At 41.3% G+C, this 18,780-nt stretch overlaps 1 protein-coding gene across 1 annotated transcript in view; it reads right to left on the bottom strand.

Moving 5' to 3' along the window:
- Positions 1–8,327: 8,327 nt before the first annotated feature.
- Positions 8,328–18,780, bottom strand: part of LOC136705787 (sorbin and SH3 domain-containing protein 1) — a 47,719-nt gene continuing 37,266 nt past the window's right edge. Inside the window, exons 23-27 of the mRNA XM_066679548.1 lie at positions 18,105–18,659; positions 15,895–15,993; positions 15,208–15,392; positions 12,236–12,342; positions 8,328–12,067 (exon numbers count right to left, since the gene is read on the bottom strand). Coding sequence (XP_066535645.1) covers positions 12,000–12,067; positions 12,236–12,342; positions 15,208–15,392; positions 15,895–15,993; positions 18,105–18,659 — 1,014 coding nt within the window. The 3' untranslated portion in view covers positions 8,328–11,999. The remainder of the gene's footprint in view (positions 12,068–12,235; positions 12,343–15,207; positions 15,393–15,894; positions 15,994–18,104; positions 18,660–18,780) is intronic.

Genomic DNA, 18,780 nt, shown 5'->3' with positions numbered 1-18,780 from the left:
TTTTCTTCTCTAATACAGATCCAGTATTCCTTATTTCAAACTGAATGCGCTTTACAGTGCTTTTAGTGTGCTGTTAAATTGAAGCACATCACTTAAGATGAGCACCTAAACGTAGATTCTCATGGACAAATTGCTCAAACCCTCTACACCCTGACAGGAATAATCACACAGCTAACAACACATGACTCAGCTGGAGTGTGTGCTTTTCAGGATAAATTTGTTATAGAATTGGGCCTGATTTATTCCTATTTCCTTCCAGTATCCAATCCAGCATTTTCTGCTGATACTGGCTTGATATTAATACCCAGGATCAGATGAGAGCCATTTATAGTTTAGTAGAAGATTTCACTGTTATATACCGGATAAATACATCATTTTGTGGTAAAGAGGAACCAGTGTTTCAGATGTTTGTGCCGTGAACATTTACATAGTGATTCCATATAATATCACAGGGTCATGGGTTCGATCCTCACCTCGGATCACTGACCAGGGGGAGTGTGTTGTGCTCTCTGTCCATGTGTGGTTCTTTGGGTTTCTCCTACTTTCCCCCACAATCCTAAAGGGCGTATTTGTGGGTCGATTGGCTACGAGAAAGGCATGAATGTGTGAGCGATTGGGGGAGAAGTTGATGCCCTGCGATGATCAGGATAAATGGTTACAGAAGATGAATAAATTAATTACATATTTGTTAAAAAATGCATTAAATATTATAGAATGGAGTTCAAAATCAGGGATAAATAAAAAAAACATGAAAAATAACATAAATAAGAAATGTTACAGATGATGCCGATATATTTCATTTTAAGGATTTTGTAAATGAAAATTGGATTTTTTTTTGTGTTGGTTGTATCTCTTCAGTTGAAGCTGGTGTTAAGAAAGTTCCCCTTTTCACTGATATTTTATGCTGATGATTTATAATTAATTGTTAAATTGTAATTAATCTTCTGTAGGGGCGGCACGGTGGTGCAGCAGGTTAGTGTCGCAGTCACACAGCTCCAGGGACCTGGAGGTTGTGGGTTCGAGTCCCGCTCCGGGTGACTGTCTGTGTCCGCGTGGGTTGCCTCCGGGTGCTCCGGTTTCCACCCACAGTCCAAAAACACACGTTGGTAGGTGGATTGGCGAATCAAAAGTGTCCGTAGGTGTGAGTGAATGTGTGTGTGTGTCTGTGTTGCCCTGTGAAGGACTGGCGCCCCCTACAGGGTGTGTTCCCGCCTTGTGCCCAATGATTCCAGGTAGGCTCTGGACCCACCGCGACCCTGAACTGGATAAGCGCTTACAGATAATGAATGAATGAATGAATAATCTTCTGTATTAAATAAGAACATATTTATTTTTTTCTCACTGTCTCCGCATACAGCATGCTTGTGCTTATTGGAGAAAACCTCATAAAACTCTGAATGGAACATAATTGAAAACTGTCATTTGAAAAGTTTTCTCCAGCAGCTCATATTGGGGAATCTGATAGCGAATGTAACAGATGAAAGTAAGCTTTCTCCAGCTCTGTCTCTGAGTGTAAGGGTTGTGTAGTTTTATCGAGATGAACGCCGAAGGCAGAAATGTCCCCAGAGCAGCACAATAGCATCAGTCGTCCAGTAAAGAGGACGTTCACTGTAAAAGGAGTGTGTTATGGCTGCCAAGACTGTGAAACAATACTTTGAAATGATTTTCTGTGATGTTTCAGTTTTATTACTTGTTTCTAGAACAGCTAAGAAACAGACAGTGGCTGATCAACTATTCCAACCAGGGGAACCAGGGGATGAATAATTATAATTCCATTTCCAGAAAGTCTGGTTTTGTTTCACCAGAAAATGGCATGAAACTAAGAAAGTAGTCTGAGTCCCTGGTGGCCGTTCTCTCATCTCCTGTTTTTTGCTTAGGAAATAAGACTGGAGCGTAAAAATTGCACACACACACACACACACACACCCACACAAACAGAGAAATAATGTTTTAAACGTTTATATCCTTTACATATACATCATTGTTTAGAATAAAAAGACCATTATACACTATACAGCTCCTCATAGCCCACGAGGCATGGGTATTAATAAGTACTTTCTCCCTCTTTGATGCAGTAACAACGTCTACGCTTCTTCTAAGGCCTAACATTATACTTTGAAACACTTACTGTCAGGATTTGATGGCATTCAGCCACATACACATTAGTGAGGCTGGGCATTGATGTTGGATAATCAGTTCTGGATCACATACACCTCTCCAGCTCATCCTATTATTGGATGGTGCTCCATCACCCCAGAGAAAATAGTTCCACTGCTCGCCAGACAAATGCTGGGGGTGTTTTATATTCTTCTGTGACACTTGGCATTGGGCATAGTGAACCTAGGCTGCTAAGCTGCTTTAGAGTGTCCCATTTTAACTTAAGAGATTACGCTAGCTGTGTACGTACTGGGGGTGCGACTTAATATTGCCCGAATTCATTATTTTAATAACTTATGGACGTGCAGAAGGTTTTGGATTTTACATTTCTGTGAAGTGCCAGTTTTATTTATTTATTTGCTTGTTTTCCATTATTATTTTTATCCCCAAGACCACTAAGCTCCCTTTTTTTCTTGTGATTGTTCAGATAACAAAGCCACCTGATCTGAGAGTGATTAATTTTGTAAGACTATTAATATTTTGGGTGTTTGATCAGTTGCTTGTTCAGTGGGAATACAAACAAAACAACAACAGTGGGGGAAAAAAACAAAAACAAAGCAATCAAATGTTAGCAAAGATGCTCCAGCTAATTCAAATGATCGCTGTGATCAAAGCTCTGTGTTCCAGCATTATGCTTGCATAAACAATATCCACCGAAGAGCAAGTGACTAAAGGCTACGATTTGGAGTCAAACAGAGTAAACAACATGCAAAATTAATAGCGCCATGGCGGAAGAAATTCAACAATTCTAACATTAGAATAAACACATGAACTAGGTCAAGAGCTGGCGTTCCCTCTAGGATATGATGCTTAGCAAATTGTCAAATTGAGGACCCAGAAAAAAAGCCATGTCACATGCTTCTTTAGTGCAGGTCTTTGGCTGCAAATGCCTGTAAGAGGAAAACCTGTCATAAATATCAAGGATGTGAGGTTAATGATGCACACTTATCGTGTTCCTCGTCCTTCTGCCTCTGTCACTTTTACTGTTCCCAGTTCCCCCACTTTCTCCTGATTTTGCTCACGCTGGCAGAATTTCTCACACTATTTCTCTCTCACGTGTACATAGGCATTTAGTCTGTTGTGGGTTCATGCTCAAACGTATAAAACTATTTATATTTATCTTTTTTTGTTGTCTTTTTTACACAATCTTTTCTAATATAATTTACAATATAGGTTCAGCAATCTGAATCTCTTTATATCACAAAATCTCTGCACATAAATGTATGAAATATGACGTATTATATTAAGTCCAGACATGTACAGAGTGGGAGTGGGGAAGGACTTTAATTTCTGTAAATTAACTGGAATAAAGCTTTCTGAAAGACATAAGACGATGAAATTATAGATGGATATGAAAGGACATTATTTTTGCATGTATTTTTTATTCTAGAAGCTGTTTCCAGAAGCAACAAAGAGCAATGTAGCAATGTCATAACATCTGTGAACTTATCTGGAGTGCTGTTCCAAGATTTCCACTTCACAATAACAGCACTTACAGTTGACTAGGGCAGCTTTAGCAGGGCAGATATTTGACCAAAGTACATGCTGGCAGGGTGGCATCTAATGTCAGTTTAAAAATACTGAGCTTGCCTGATTTTTTTATGCAAATCTGGCTAAAGCAGTAAAATCTGCTAGAAGGGATTTCCTCATTATTCTGGCCATCTCTGTTTTACACAAACTCATTGGTTGTAATTCTTTTTGTATCAACTTTCCTTCATGCTATTAGCCTAAAATATTATGGTGAATAGACCAATAGAAATTGATTTACGGAAATGAACCAAAATTACTTACAGAATTACCCCGATCCATTAAAGACCTCCTCCTTAAAAAAAATTAAGTTTAGGGGAAATACAGTAAGTGCGAGGCCTGAATATTTCTGGTTGAAACTGCAGTATACTTCTCAAATGGAAAGGTTATCCAGCTCGTGTTTCTTACATCATAAACCTCATAAACCTAAAGGACAAATCCTGTCAAATTTCACGGCAGATAATGACCATTGGTTTTGTGCTCCATGACGTATTAAATGGTATTGAACTGAAATTCAAAGTCCCAGCTTTATTTCTAGTGTCATTACCGTCCTTTGAACTGTTAAACCATGCTTTCAGTCGCTTGGGTGCTGTATAAATCTGTAAAATATCCAGCTTGTGTCCGTATTCCATTAGAAAGAGCCCTTTGAGGACAATGAGGGACATCTATTTAATTAAATTAGCCTCTTCTCATGAAGGACTCGATTGCTCTTTTGTGAAAAATGGAGAAAGCGTTCTTCCGTTGGAGCGGCACTTTGGAAAGCTATTTTCTGGTCTTTTCTGCCCCCGTGTGGTCATTCAGTAAAACTGACTGCTGTAGTTAAAGCAGGCTGTAGTTTTGTAGAGGAAAGATAACACTCAGCATGAAGCTAGTGTGTATGTGTCCCACATGTGATTCAAATCTTTCAAAAATCGACTAAAGTTTTATAAATATAACCATAAGCATTGTACACCTCACAAAAAAGCATTCATTCATTTTCATTCATTATCTGTAACTGATTTTCCAGGTCATGGACCTTGACTTTTTCCAGGTCACGGTACGTCACAAAAAAAAACCTGAACTGTCTAAGCGTATACACACACACACACACATATATATAATGTTTATGGTTATTTCCTGCTATATATATATATTTGTCCATTCATCCTTTCTTTCTTCAGTTATATGAAGCATGTCATTGCCGTATGATATAAAAAAAAACAGTCCCACAACATGATGTTCCCACCTCCAAACTTCACTGTTGCTATGGTGTTTATTGGAGTAATATGCAGTGCCTTTGACCTCCAAACATTGTGTGTATTGTGGCATCCAAAGAGTTAAAAAGAGGTCTCATCTGAACAGAATATATTCTCCCAGTATTTCACAGACTTGTCTTAATTTATCTGCATTACTCATTGTTTTCTTTGAAACAACAGTACCTGCTGATTCCAGGTCTTTCTGTAGCCCTCCACAAGTGGCCCCTGACTCTTGGACAAATCTTCTGATAATTCTTTTCACTCCTCTGTCTGAAATCTTGCAGGAAGCACCGTCGTGGTCGTGGGCTCTTTATGGTGAAATCATGTTCTTTCCACTTCTGGATTATGGCCCCAACAGTGCTCACTGGATCCTTCAGTAGTTTAGAAGTTCATCTGTAACCAAAGCCATCATTATGTCTTGCAACAATAAGGTTGCGAAGGTCTTGAGAGAGCTCACTGGTTTTACTCATGAGATGTTTCTTGGGACACTTTTTTTTCTTGGTAATGGGACACTTTTTTATTGACCATCAGTTGAAACAGCTGATATTAATGTGCATTAAGTGGCAAGAATGCTTTCTAATTACTGAAATGTTTCAGCTGGTGTTATGCCTTTACATGGCTTTTTGCACCTCTCTCTTCTTCAGTTCAACACTATTTCCCTGTGTCATTTCTCATTATTACACATAACTTCATATATGAGGACATCTATGATTTGATTTGTTTGCATGTGTGGACTGGATGGGTTGCTACCTACATCTGGTGAGAATTTCATGTCAATAGCACCTTTAGAAATATATTTACATAGACAATTAGTGACATGTTCAATACTTATTTCACCCGTGTATGTGTATATACAGGGGTTAGACAATGAAATTGAAACACTTGTCATTTTAGTGTGGGAGCTTTCATGGTTAAATTGGAGCAGCCTGGTGGCCAATCTTCATTAATTGCACATTGCACCAGTAAGACCATGTGCATCCAATGGTTCAAACACTGTATTCTGAAGGCGGTGCCGTGTATCAGGACGACAATGCACCAATACACACAGCAAGACTGGTGAAAGATTGGTTTGATGAACATGAAAGTGAAGTTGAACATCTCCCATGGCCTGCACAGTCACCAGATCTAAATATTATTGAGCCACTTTGGGGTGTTTTGGAGGAGCGAGTCAGGAAACGTTTTCCTCCACCAGCATCACGTAGAGACCTGGCCACTATCGTGCAAGAAGAATGGCTTAAAATCCCTCTGACCAATGTGCAGGACTTGTATATGTCATTCCCAAGACAAACTGATGCTGTATTGGCTGCAAAAGGAGGCCCTACACCATACTAATAAATTATTGTGGTCTAAAACCAGGTGTTTCAGTTTCATTGTCCAACCTCTGTATATATATACAGATATATATACATATATATATGGTGGTTCCAGAACCTACCCAGAATCATGGTGCAAGGCAGGAACACATCCTGGAGGGGGCGCCGGTCTTTCGCATGGCGACACACTCAAACACTCTGTAAACACCCATCCAGTGAATGAATGAATGAATTGTATTAATAAGGAGATTTCCCACCTGCCTTCAAAGCTTCTAATATTCTGTGAAGCGTTTAGAGTAGATGCTGGAACAGTGTCAGGATGTGACGTTGTCTTAAGAGTCAGGTACCCATGTCGTATGATCAGTTCTGGGTTACAATACAGCTCAAGGGAAGTGGATATACATCCATCACTCTCGAGAATGTAGATTCACTGCTTCACAGACCAATGATGTGGAACTTTAGATCCTTCTACCCAGTGCTAGGTACTGAACTAGGTGCACTTAAGATAATGTGCAGCTGCTTCAGGGCATCCGATTTGGTTTGTTGTTTTCTTTACCTGTTTTTACAGTAAATGCACCTTTTTAAAAGGTGTCTACAACATTTTGAACATATTGGTGTAAGTCTTGAAGACAACGGAACCAAGAGAATTAGTGTACTTTTAAGAGCTAAAGAGAGAAAGAATGTTAATAATGTAAAAGGAACGTATATGACCGTGAAATCTCGTCTGTGAGGTGTTTGTTGTGTTCTCCCTGTATCCATGTGGGTTTCCTCTGGGTGCTCCGGTTTCCTCCCAAGGCTTCCTCCAAAAACCCACGTTGGTAGGTGGATTGGCAACTCGAAAGTGTTCATAGGTGTGAGTGTGTGAGTGAATGTGTGTGTCGTCCTGTGAATGACTGGCGCCCCCTAAGGGTGTGTACCCGCATTGCACCCAGTGATTCCAGGTAGGCTTTCGACCCACAGCAACCCCGAACTGGATAAACGCTTACAGACCAAGAATGAATGAATTAATATGTTTGGTTCATAATCCATAATAAATATTGTAAGTGACCAACAACACGACATTCAAACCACAAATATATTTTACCACAAACCACACTATAAACCTAAATATGTAACAAAAAAAGGGTTTGAATTACTTCAAGCCTGAAACAGCACCATCACAGCCTCAAGACTGACTTTGAATTTCTGAAAAGAGCTTGATAATCAAACACTCCCTTCAGAGTGTGTATTTGTTTGAGGCTCTACAGTATTCAAATCTGTTCATTTTATTTATTAACTCAGTCAGGGCTCTTTTACAGGCTCCTTCTTCTCTTTTCCATGAAGGGATACACTGGATGACCCCAAGTTTGTATCTGTGAATACTTTATGTGGATGTTCAGCTTGTACCTTCCCCTTGGAAAAGCATTCGGGGCCAAGTGTGGAATAGAAGAGTATTACCACCACCACCACCCTCCACACCCACCGCCCTTTTGGGATGAGTTTGGGAGTGGGGTTTATGATCCAGGACTGATCATCCATCATCAGTACCTCACCTTACTAATGTTCTTGTGCCTCAGCGCAATCAAAACTTCAGAAATGTTCCAATATATAGTGTAAATCCCTCCTCAGAGGTGTACAAACTGTCATTGGGGAAATGAATATCAGTTGAGTGGCACCTCAGGCATAATTGGGTTATTAATATTTGACGTCAAAACTAAACTTTGTATCTCCATTTTAAAATACTCAATATTCTTTTTAAGTTAGATTTCTGTTGCAAGCAACTTTCTGTGTAATTCTTGGCCAGTCTCTCTTCCCTCTCCCTCCTCTCACTCTCTGGCCCCTCCTTTAAACCCATCGGTGCATCCTTCACCAACTGTTTCACTTCAGGTCAAAAGGAAACTGGGACACCAGATTTAGTGAAAGGGGTTTTGCAGCTCATGACTTTGTCTCCCACCTCCTGGACTGAAGTTTTCTTATCTTCACAGGCTTGATTCTTCACCAGGGAGGTGGGTCCCGTCTGGCAGCACTGCTGTTTGGAAGCTTGGGCCACAATGTTACAAAAAAATAATTTTTTTTCCTCTGTAAAGTTGAGATACAACAGCTGCATTGTACATTATACTTTTACTTAATACATTTTGTGCATAATACATTTTATTTAAATTGACCAGTTATCAGCGCTTTTAGGCAGTTTGTGTGTGTCAACTGGAACACCACCACCCACCTGCCCCGAAAAAACGAAGAAACAAAACTTGACAAACAATGACAAAACTCCTCTGGAAAATTCAGACCATGGATGAGTCAAAAAGCTGTAATATAGTTTATTAAATATTGCATAATAATGAAATCACAGCAGTAAATAGTGTGTTTTAAATCCAATAGTGTACTGTAACAGCACTGCAAAAAAATACAAAGGAAAACTACAACAACTGCAAGGTGAGCCTCTGCATGTGGAAGATCACATCATCATTGTTATGCACTACAGGCATAATATCACACGCTGTATTAATAAACTCTGGTGACTGCAGATTGGTATCTGTCTCCACTGACACACGTGTGCTAAAACAATCATAGTATCATTCAAACGAACATCGATTTAGTTCGGATCAAATCAAGGCAAAATTCAAATGAGGCACAGTTATAAAAGAAGCCATGAGACAAAAGGCATCCGAGTCCTAACACAGTGTCAGATATTCTCTCATTCGTTCAGTCATTCCTTTCAGACAAACTGTGCCGAGCAAGACCCTGTGCTTTCTCAAATCTCTTCATGTAGTAGAAACTGTTAGGTTCGTAGAGGTTGTTGCAACTTCCAGCACATGTATTCAATCATCCATTCATTAATACTATACATATTTACAATTTACGAAAAGAGAAAACCCATTCGCTTCTTTGCTCAAATCCAAAGTCTGAGTTTCTCAAGACACTATGTTCATACGCTTACGAAGTATATTGCATGACATTCCTTTGGAGCCAAACCAAATTAAAGACATGGCAAATGTCCTGTCTAATAAGAGGATTCTGAAGTGAATGTAGGTCCAATCATGTTCTCTTGTTAAAACCTTTGGTGATTATAGCATATTCGTCATAACTCTATACAGGGACAATACAGCACTGTGCAACAGTCAGAGACTTGTATATAGATAATAATCAATGATTACACTTCTCTTTTACTTAATTTCCAGCATCTTCCCACATCTCCCACATCTTCAAAGTTCAATCTCAGAATTTAGTGTTATCTGTGTCTCCACATTGTTTCCCAAGTAAACCTGAAAAACGTGAGACTCTGGGCTCTGGGGACTTTAGTCATATTTCCCCTACATAATGATAACTTTAACTGGAGATCAAATCAATTAAGAGTGGTCTCTGACTTTTGAGCAGTACTGTATCCACTGTATCTTCAGTCCTACTGCATGAAACTCATCCTTGTTTCTTTGTCACTAATGTGTTCTGTTGGACAGAATGCTCCGATGAGACACACCTCACGTGCTCACCAGCGACACACTGTGGCATGACTGCACACTGCAGAGAGCACAGGCATTCAACCTTCACTCCATGGCTTTCAGAGGACGCTAGAAACCACTGCATGATATGTCTTCAGCACAGCTTTACTTAGCCATGAATTATTTTACCTTCTATTTCTCAACTGACACACCACCAGAAATGCAGATACCTAATAGTTTGTAGAGTTTCCTGCATCCAGATTTGGAGCAAATGTAGCTTACTCGTATTAAATGGCACTTCAAGATTGGAAGGAGGTACGGCATTTCATAATATATCACACATTCCCTACGCAACCGTGTCACACATTCGCTGTCGCATCACTGTCTGATGTAGCTGGCAATGGTTATCTAGATTAAACTTCTAGTAGAAACATTTGTTAATGCATGCTGGCTGTCATACTCACAAAGGAAAAACAAAAGGCAAATATATCACTTAGGCCTACACTGCAACAGTGTCTTAGGGTGAACATGAGGATGATCGTGTTCAAAGTATCATTATCTCCATATATCCAAGACTTTTAAAGTCACTGCAGGATTCTGAGAACAAGAAAATAATTACAAGGCAATCCACTGTAAAAATACATGTAAATGTTGTAATTTTTCGTGCTCGTGTGATCTTGAATTTTGGGCTTCCAAATCTATACATTTGTCCTGAAATATGGAGACAAATATGACCCCAACAATACTGCTTCTGTAACTTCTTCACCCTAAAACACTGCCACAATATGCGAGCCAATGGAATAAACAGTATTTGTTGGTTGCAATACATACATGTCCTAACCGCATGTAAGATATGCAACACTACTCACACTACTAAGTGCTAAGTGTTTTCAATTTTTCAGGCAATCTATTGACATCTAAATCAAGGGATAAATCGTCCCTTAAATGTGACTTAACTATCAACCGAACGCTTTACAGACATCCGTCGAAATACTGCCATGAAATTTAGAATGTGGGACACATGAGCGATATTGACCCTGCGCTTAAAGAAGAATTAAAGAAAGACACAGTTCCCTTTCTCTTTGAAACAAAATCCATTTGGATGGTTTTACAGCAAACTATACAGAACTGCTATATCAAGGTATATACCAATTAAAAAAGCACTATCAGCAAGCAGCCAATCCCCTCCTCATTCAGCGGCGTCATCGTTATTCCGCCAAGCGCCACCAACAAACTAAATCAGTACTCAAAGCATTGTGACTGTAGGGGGGGTGGGGGGGGGTTATTCACTTTTACTAATCGACTTGTCGTTCATAAGGTACTTATTCCAAAAGTAGAAGCCTTCACACACTCATTCGAAGCTGTTAGGAGCGAGTAAACAAGATTTTCTGTTCGTCAATCAGTAACCACTTTATTACGAGGCTAGTTTTGTCGGACATTTTCCCTCTCTTTCTTTAACATGTTGAAGCAATAACAGCCTCCTGTGGTTGGTCATTTTATATAAATCAGTTCAACCCTCCTTCAATTTGTTTACTACTATATTTCATTATTTATTCGTTGAAAAAGCTGTCAGCTGCCCGCGACACCCATTAGCGGATATATTATTAGATTAGTGAGTCGACTAGTTGAACAGTCTGTGCAAGCCCTACCTTGATGGTGTTCTACAGCCACTTAAACATCATTTCTCAAGTGCTTTCAATGCATCTAAATGTCATGTTTTAACAGAAAGGCAAGCATATCAAAAAATGTGTCCCATAAATCTATATTGCTCTCAAAGGCAGTGTATAAACAGGGAGTCTAAAGAGATTTTCAATACTGAAAGTGTTTCTCAGACCCTCATGGTCTTTATCCAGTTCCTTAACCTTCTATGGTGCCATAGAAAACTCCTTTAAGTGCTTTCAATCATACGCTGACCTAACTCACTAAAAGGCCCCTGTACATTCGAAGCAGAGAAACTACGAGTCTTCCATGTTTTTTAGTCTGTTTTTTTCTACAGAGCTACTTGTATCTAGTGTGTTAATGTCAGGTATGTGATGCAGTAAAAATCCGCCATGGCTTAGTACTTTCAGCAGTAATGAGCAAAGATTAAATAAACATAAGGCAAAAAAATATAGTAATGTTAGAGGAACCTTTTACGGTTTTGTTCAACTGTATTTATCTACCCATGCAGTATACTGCATTTTCCTCGTCGACATGCCGCAGACCTTACTGATCACATACCTTGACGTTCGACCTGGGCAACTTAAAATACTGAAGGGGGATATAAAATTAAACACTTGAGCTCTTCTGTAATGGTGTCCAAAACAGGCAGCAGTTAGAATCTCTACATACAGACCATTCTATTCCATTTGTTACAAATTAACAGCTTTCACATAGTTCCCTGGGAAAGTGCCAAACTGTTTTGTCCTCTTGGATGTACCTGCACAGACAAACACACAAATGCAACAGCAATGAGTCCCAGTCCCTGAAAGGAAGAGGGTGATACGTGTTGCTGGGCTAAAGGCTCGACAGACAGTCTGATTTAGTAGCAGTGTAACTGTATAAGAGTCTGTCTGTGAGGCATCCAGCACTGTGACTAATGACATACCGACAAACCAGCCATCATCGCATTTCTCCATGACGTTCACAAGGTCTCCCTCCTGCAGCTCCAGCTCGTCGTCATTCTGTGGCACGTAGCTGTACAGGGCCTGGAATCTGCATGGACACACAATACGTCACACACGTGAGACACAAGAGAGCTTTGAGTTATAAAGTTTTTATGCTTGTATTTGCTAGAGGAATGATGGAGAACCTATTGAAGCTGCTTCCATTTCATTTCAGTGTCCTCCTTGTTTCTACTCTCATTGTCCACTTGATTAGTGCACATAAGATCAACATACATCCATTAAATAAACAATAGATTTATTTATCTATCTATCTAGCTAGCTGGGGCTCACATCCATCCATCCATCCATCCATTATCTGTAAGCGCTTATCCAGTTCAGGGTCGCGGTGGGTCGAGAGCCAACCTGGAATCATTGGGCGCAAGGTGGGAACACACCCTTTAGGGGGCACCAGTCCTTCACAGGGCAACAACGACACACACAATCACATTCACTCACACACACACCTACGGACACTTTTGAGTCGCCAATCAACCTACCAACGCGTTTTTGGACTATGGGAGGAAACCCACGCGGACACAGGGAGAACACACCAACTCCTCACAGACAGTCACCCGGAGCGGGAATCGAACCCACAACCTCCAGACCCCTTGAGCTGTGTGGGGGTAAAAGGTTGTGGTTGCATAAGTGTGCACACACTCTTATACCTGAAGTCATGGCTGTGTTCATAATTAAGGAATCATATTCAAACTCATTTTAAATAGTAGTCAGAACACACCTGCCATCAACTAGAGTGACTCTGTGAGCTTTTTTAGTAGAATTTTCTTATATTTGATATTTACTTGGTTGCATCTTCCAGCAAAAAAGTCAATATCTGGCACAGAGCCTTCAGGTCTATACTATTACAAAAGTATGGCTTCACAAGAAGGAGAGCCATTTTGGAATGGTCCAACCAGAGCCCAGCCCACAGAGCTGAATCCCACTAAACATCTGGGCTGACAAAAAGGCGTGTGATTTGGAGATTTGCAGTGCTTCTGGAAGGAAGATTGATCAAAGATTGTCTTTCTGATTAGAAGTCTCAGCATGGCACACCTTGACATGTCAAAGTCAAAAGGTTCTTCAACAAAGTATTAGTTAAAGGGAGTGCCTGTGCAGCCATGTTTTTGTCCGTATAATTCATTCATATTTCTCCCACCTAAAAACTGACAGTTGATTTATGAATTGAACTGTACAGATTACACATCACGTGAAAGGTGCCAGATTAAAGTTCTAAAAGGAAAAATTATGTTCTCACTTTTCTACGGCTACTGATAATGCATTTTTCTTTTATACACATTACACAGAACCTAGGGAAATAATATGAGCGAGACAAGATTCATAGTTTAGTCTGTGGATTGATGTGAGTGCTTCATCAGAAATCACGACAGATACTTGGGAAAAATCTAGCACACATAGTTGGACGGTGAAATGTTTGAAAAGCAAACCATCTCTATGGTGAGACCAGTTCACATAAAAGTCCTCGCTGCTGAACAGTTACATAAGGCTATGGAAAACTGTTTTGCCAGTTTTAGGTGAATGAATTGACTGGAAATAATCAGTGGTATTTAAATTCAATTAATTTCTGATCCTGCTTTTAGACTGTGTTAACCTTTAAGGGGTATATTATTTATATGTAATTAAATCGTTTTCTAATGAATGCCACTATTAACTACATATACATTTATATATAAGATATAATATATATATATATTCTTTATTTACCATTCCTAATTTGTTTTAATTTAAAACATATTCCAAAATATTACACACTACACAAATAATTATCCAAAAATGTAATTATTATAAAATGTGACAATTTGAATGTAACTATCTGAATCCTGAATCATTCATTCATTATCTGTAACCGCTTTTCCAATTTAGGGTCACAGTGGGTCCAGAGCCTACCTGGAATCATTGGGCGCAAGGCGGGAACACACCCTGTAGGGGGCGCCAGTCCTTCACAGGGCAACACACACTCACACACATTCACTCACACCTATGGACACTTTGAGTCGCCAATCCACCTACCAACGTGTGTTTTTGGACTGTGGGAGGAAACCCACACAGGCACAGGGAGAACACACCAACTCCTCACAGACAGTCACCCGGTACGGGACTTGAACCCACAGCCTCCAGGTCCCTGGAGCTGTGAGACTGCGACACTACCTGCTGCACCACCGTGCTGCCCTTCTATCTGAATTAATTTCCCACAAATAAACATGACCAATTTTGCAGGAAAATATGCTACAATGCTAATGAAAATATGCAAACTTTCAAGGGTCCATTGTATATTTTTTTACCCCTGACGTTCACTTAAAATATTTATGTGGTTTCCCTTTCCAGCCTTTATATACCTTCAGGAAATAAACCGGCTGATTTATGTTTTAATAAGGTCATGCTAACCTCATTCATTCATTATCTGTAACCGCTTATCCAGTTCAGGGACGCGGTGGGTCCAGAGCCTACCTGGAATCATTTGGAGCAAGGCGGGAATACACCCTGGAGGGGGCGCCAGTCCTTCACAGGGCAACACATACACTCACACCTACGGACACTTTTGGACTGTGGGAGGAAACCGGAGCACCCAGAGGAAACCCACGCGGACACAGAGAGAACACACAAAACTCCTCACAGACAGTCACCCGGAGTGGGAATCGAACCCACAACCTCCAGGTCCCTGGAGCTGTGTGATTGCGACACTACCTGCTGCACCACCGTGCCACCCTATGCTAAACTCAGCACAGTCTAATTTGTAATATACTGATATAAGTATTATATAAAATTACACATAAGGCAACTTATGTTTTTTAAGTTCTTCTTGAACTGGTGTCATCATGCAAGATGCCTGCTGTGCAGTCTACCATTGGAGAGAGTACGTGTGTGTGTGTGTGTGTGGATGGATGCAGGTGATACTCACATGCCGCAGCTCAGGCGTCCAGGTTCGGGGCTGCTGCTTTGTGACTGGGGTTGCTGGGAAATGATGAGAGAGTGTTTACTAAGGTGGGGCATCAGTCTGTGGGCGGAGTCTAAGGGACGGGACAAAGTGCTGCAGTACCTCACTGAGGTCTCTGCTATATTCATGATCTCATTACACACTGCCTCCTTTTGGAGGAGGAAGGTCGGCAGGACGAGAGTCCGCAGAGGGAAGGTCAGGAAGGGTCAGTCAGTCAGATGGAGATTGAGGAAGGGGCAGGCAGGTTAGAGAAGACAGCAATGGAAGTCCAGTGAGTAACAAGGCAGAAAAGAAGGGTTGTCCATTAAAACCACGAAAGCCAGATGTGGTGAGAGGATCCAGGAGATAGGCATGGAAGAGTAAGACAGTAGAGTGAGTCCATACAGGAGGAATGAAGGATTAGGTAGAGTCACAGACGCAAGGCATATCACTGAGTTTGGGGCATGCATTAAAAGAGTGAGGTTTATATATTAGAAAACTTCTGGGAAAAAGAGAGACAAGAGATGGGTACAGATGAAGGACAGTGATATAGATCATGAATTCCACTATGGACACTGTTTAATATAACATTAACAATACTGCAGACATCTATATATGAATCTGAATGCCTTTTCTATAGAGAACAGTTCATGCTGATTCAAGATGTGTTACCGTGAATGAGTTGGCATTCATGTTGTTATCCTGGATGTCAAATAACATGACGGGACTTCTCGAGGACCGCCCATGGTAGTCGCCTTCATTTTTCAAAGGCTGAGGACAACAGAGAAAATGTACTTTCAGACCCTCGGTAAAGTTCAGCTTATCCCTGTCAAAGATCTTAGACAGGATTAAGAGTGATTCTTAAGACAGAGTTCTCAATGCTCTGTATCTCACAACAATTTCTTTTTGGGAAGCAGAGGAATGTGAGTTAGTAACAGCCACTCCATATTCTGTTGCGGATTAAAAAATAAGCATTGAGGGGGTAACAATGCCTTAACAACTTTGTGAAAATGCAAAGTCAAACTAATAATGTGCATGGTGCATGGCATTTGTATGCCCTCTAATGTATTAGTTAGAGCACCAATGTTTGCAAACTATCAACCTAAAAAAAACTAAAACACCCACTACAAAACTCCTGGTTCTTAGCTCTGAGCAAGAACGTTATTATATTGAAAATACGAGAATACTGCAGTGTAAAACCCAGCACTGTTGAGTTGTGAGCTCAGTGTATTGTTACACACAGTGTGCACTCAAGTTTACATTGTATTTGGAACCCCAATTTTGTATATTTTAGTTTACTACCTAATTTGAACTCAGCCGTTGTCCTTCACACTGTGTGAAAATGTTATAATGAATGGACCAATAGAAATGCTCCAAATTACTTGAAATGAAATATATTTACACAGATTTAAATTTTCCCTTCTTCTGTAAAGTTACTATTTTGGAGATACATGTTTTTCTTGCACGGTGGTGCAGCAGGTAGGTGTTGCAGTCACACAGCTCCAGGGACCTGGAGGTTGTGGGTTCGAGTCCCGCTCCGGGTGACTGTGAGGAGTTTGGTGTGTTCTCCCTGTGTCCGCCTGGGTTTCCTCCGGGTGCTCCGGATTCCTTAGTAGGTGGATTGGCTACTCAATTGGGTCCGTAGGTGTGAGTGAATGTGAGAGTGTGTGTGTCGCCCTGCAAAGGACTGGCGCCCCCTCCAGTGTGTGTTCCCGCCTTGTGCCCTGTGATTCCGGGTAGGCTCCGGACCCATCGCGACCCTGAACTGGATAAGTGGCTTCAAACAATGAATGAATGTTTTTCTTTGAACCGCGATGATATTTATAACCACTACAAGAGGTTATGACTTATACAATCACCTGTGAATATAACATGTTAGCATTCGATCCACACTATGCATGCAAAGTTGTGGAGTGAGCCTTAGGAAAACCTGAAAAAAAAGCAATCCAAACATCTTCAAATCTGCATCAGACAAAGAACACTAAAACGTCTCCATGCAGCCATTTTTTCTTCAGTGGTGTATACACAAGGTGAAAGCATCGCATATGTGTACACAAGATCTCATCCCAGTCATAGTATTGTTTCTTTAAAGGACCCATATTTGTTGTCTTTTCTATTTTTCCTTATGTGTATACTGTTTTTGTGGACATACATACCAAATCAATTGTTATTCATTTTTACACTGCTGGAATTAAGACCTCTTTACCACAATTTACATCTTCTTTATAACCACTTCTCTAAATCGCTTGCTCAAAAAACTGAGCTAACTGGTATGAAACACTACTAGGTTCAGACTGATATTTATCGATACTGGCATACTGGAAAATACACTTGACCCACACCTTCATTTGGACGTCTGCATTCGTACATCTGCTGCTTAAAGCAACACTAGGTATGGTTTGATATTTGTACCCATGGGCTCCCCCTAGAGTTGCAGAGTGGAATTCACATTTACAGCACTGTTCTGAAATCAGGGAGGAGGCGGAGGGATAGAGGGGTTGTTTCCTGTCCACCCCCAAATTTTACATAGTGCAATTTCTGCAGGGCTGAGCCCGGAGAAGCAATGACAGAGGCCATGTTTTCAATATTACAGGTCAGTGAAGCATCATAATGATTCTGAAGCTGTAATTCTAAGGTAAAAATACCACCTAGTGTTGTTTTAACAGACTGGAACAGTATAAAGTTACATCACAGGTTTATTTCACCCAAACCCTAACCCTAGCTTCCACTGTTTCACCTTTCCACACTCAGATTCTTTTATTTAACAAGCAATGTTTTACACAATATGGGCCCTTTGATTCCTACAAAATGTTTAAGGTTAGTGACTTAAGTTCAGCACTGGTTGCACCTGGTGCAGGCACTGCACACCATGCAGAAGATACCTCTGCTGGGCTATAACTCCAGCTGCATGGAGCCTTGCGAAGGCTGCTGGCCCTGTCTAGCTCGGCCAGATCCCCTTCCAGCAGCTCACGCTCCAGCCTGCTACTGCCCACGCCCCCCAGCCAACCCTCTAGCCCCGCCCCCCCGCAGGGACTCAGGCTGCGGGACAGACGCGGCGATGGGGGGCTCAGCAGGAAGTCCTCACCCTGCGGTGGGGTAAAGGTGAGGAAGGGAGTGGCCGAGCTGGGACGTGGGGGGTGGGGCGGGGGCAGAGGAGAACTGGATGGCGAGGCCGCAGGTGACACATAGTAGGGGCTGCTGGTGATGGGGGGCACCGGGCTGGCAGAGAGGGACGGCGGCAGGTACTCTCCCAAGCGATAGGAGCCACTGGGCAGTGGTGGGAGTGGAGGGGTGGGTGCAGCTGGGGGGCTGCTGCTAACTCCCCCCACAGTGAGGGAGATCCACTCGCTGGACACGGCGTGGACTTCAGGAGACACAGAGCGGCGAGGAGAGCGGGGGAGGGGCAAGGGGGGAGTACTGAGGTGATTACGGGGAGGCTTTGAGTCCGCGGAGAGCAGAGTCAGGAAGAGGAAGAGAGAGTGAAGTATTAAATAATGTAAAAACAAAGTGGCTACACCTAGAAAATAAAATGAACCTTTCACTACTGCAAGTGAATAC

Source organism: Hoplias malabaricus, chromosome 8, assembly GCF_029633855.1.
Source record: "Hoplias malabaricus isolate fHopMal1 chromosome 8, fHopMal1.hap1, whole genome shotgun sequence".
Taxonomy (NCBI): domain Eukaryota; kingdom Metazoa; phylum Chordata; class Actinopteri; order Characiformes; family Erythrinidae; genus Hoplias; species Hoplias malabaricus.
The sequence above is the reverse complement of the archived record's forward strand: the minus strand, read 5'-3'. Positions and strand labels throughout refer to the sequence as shown.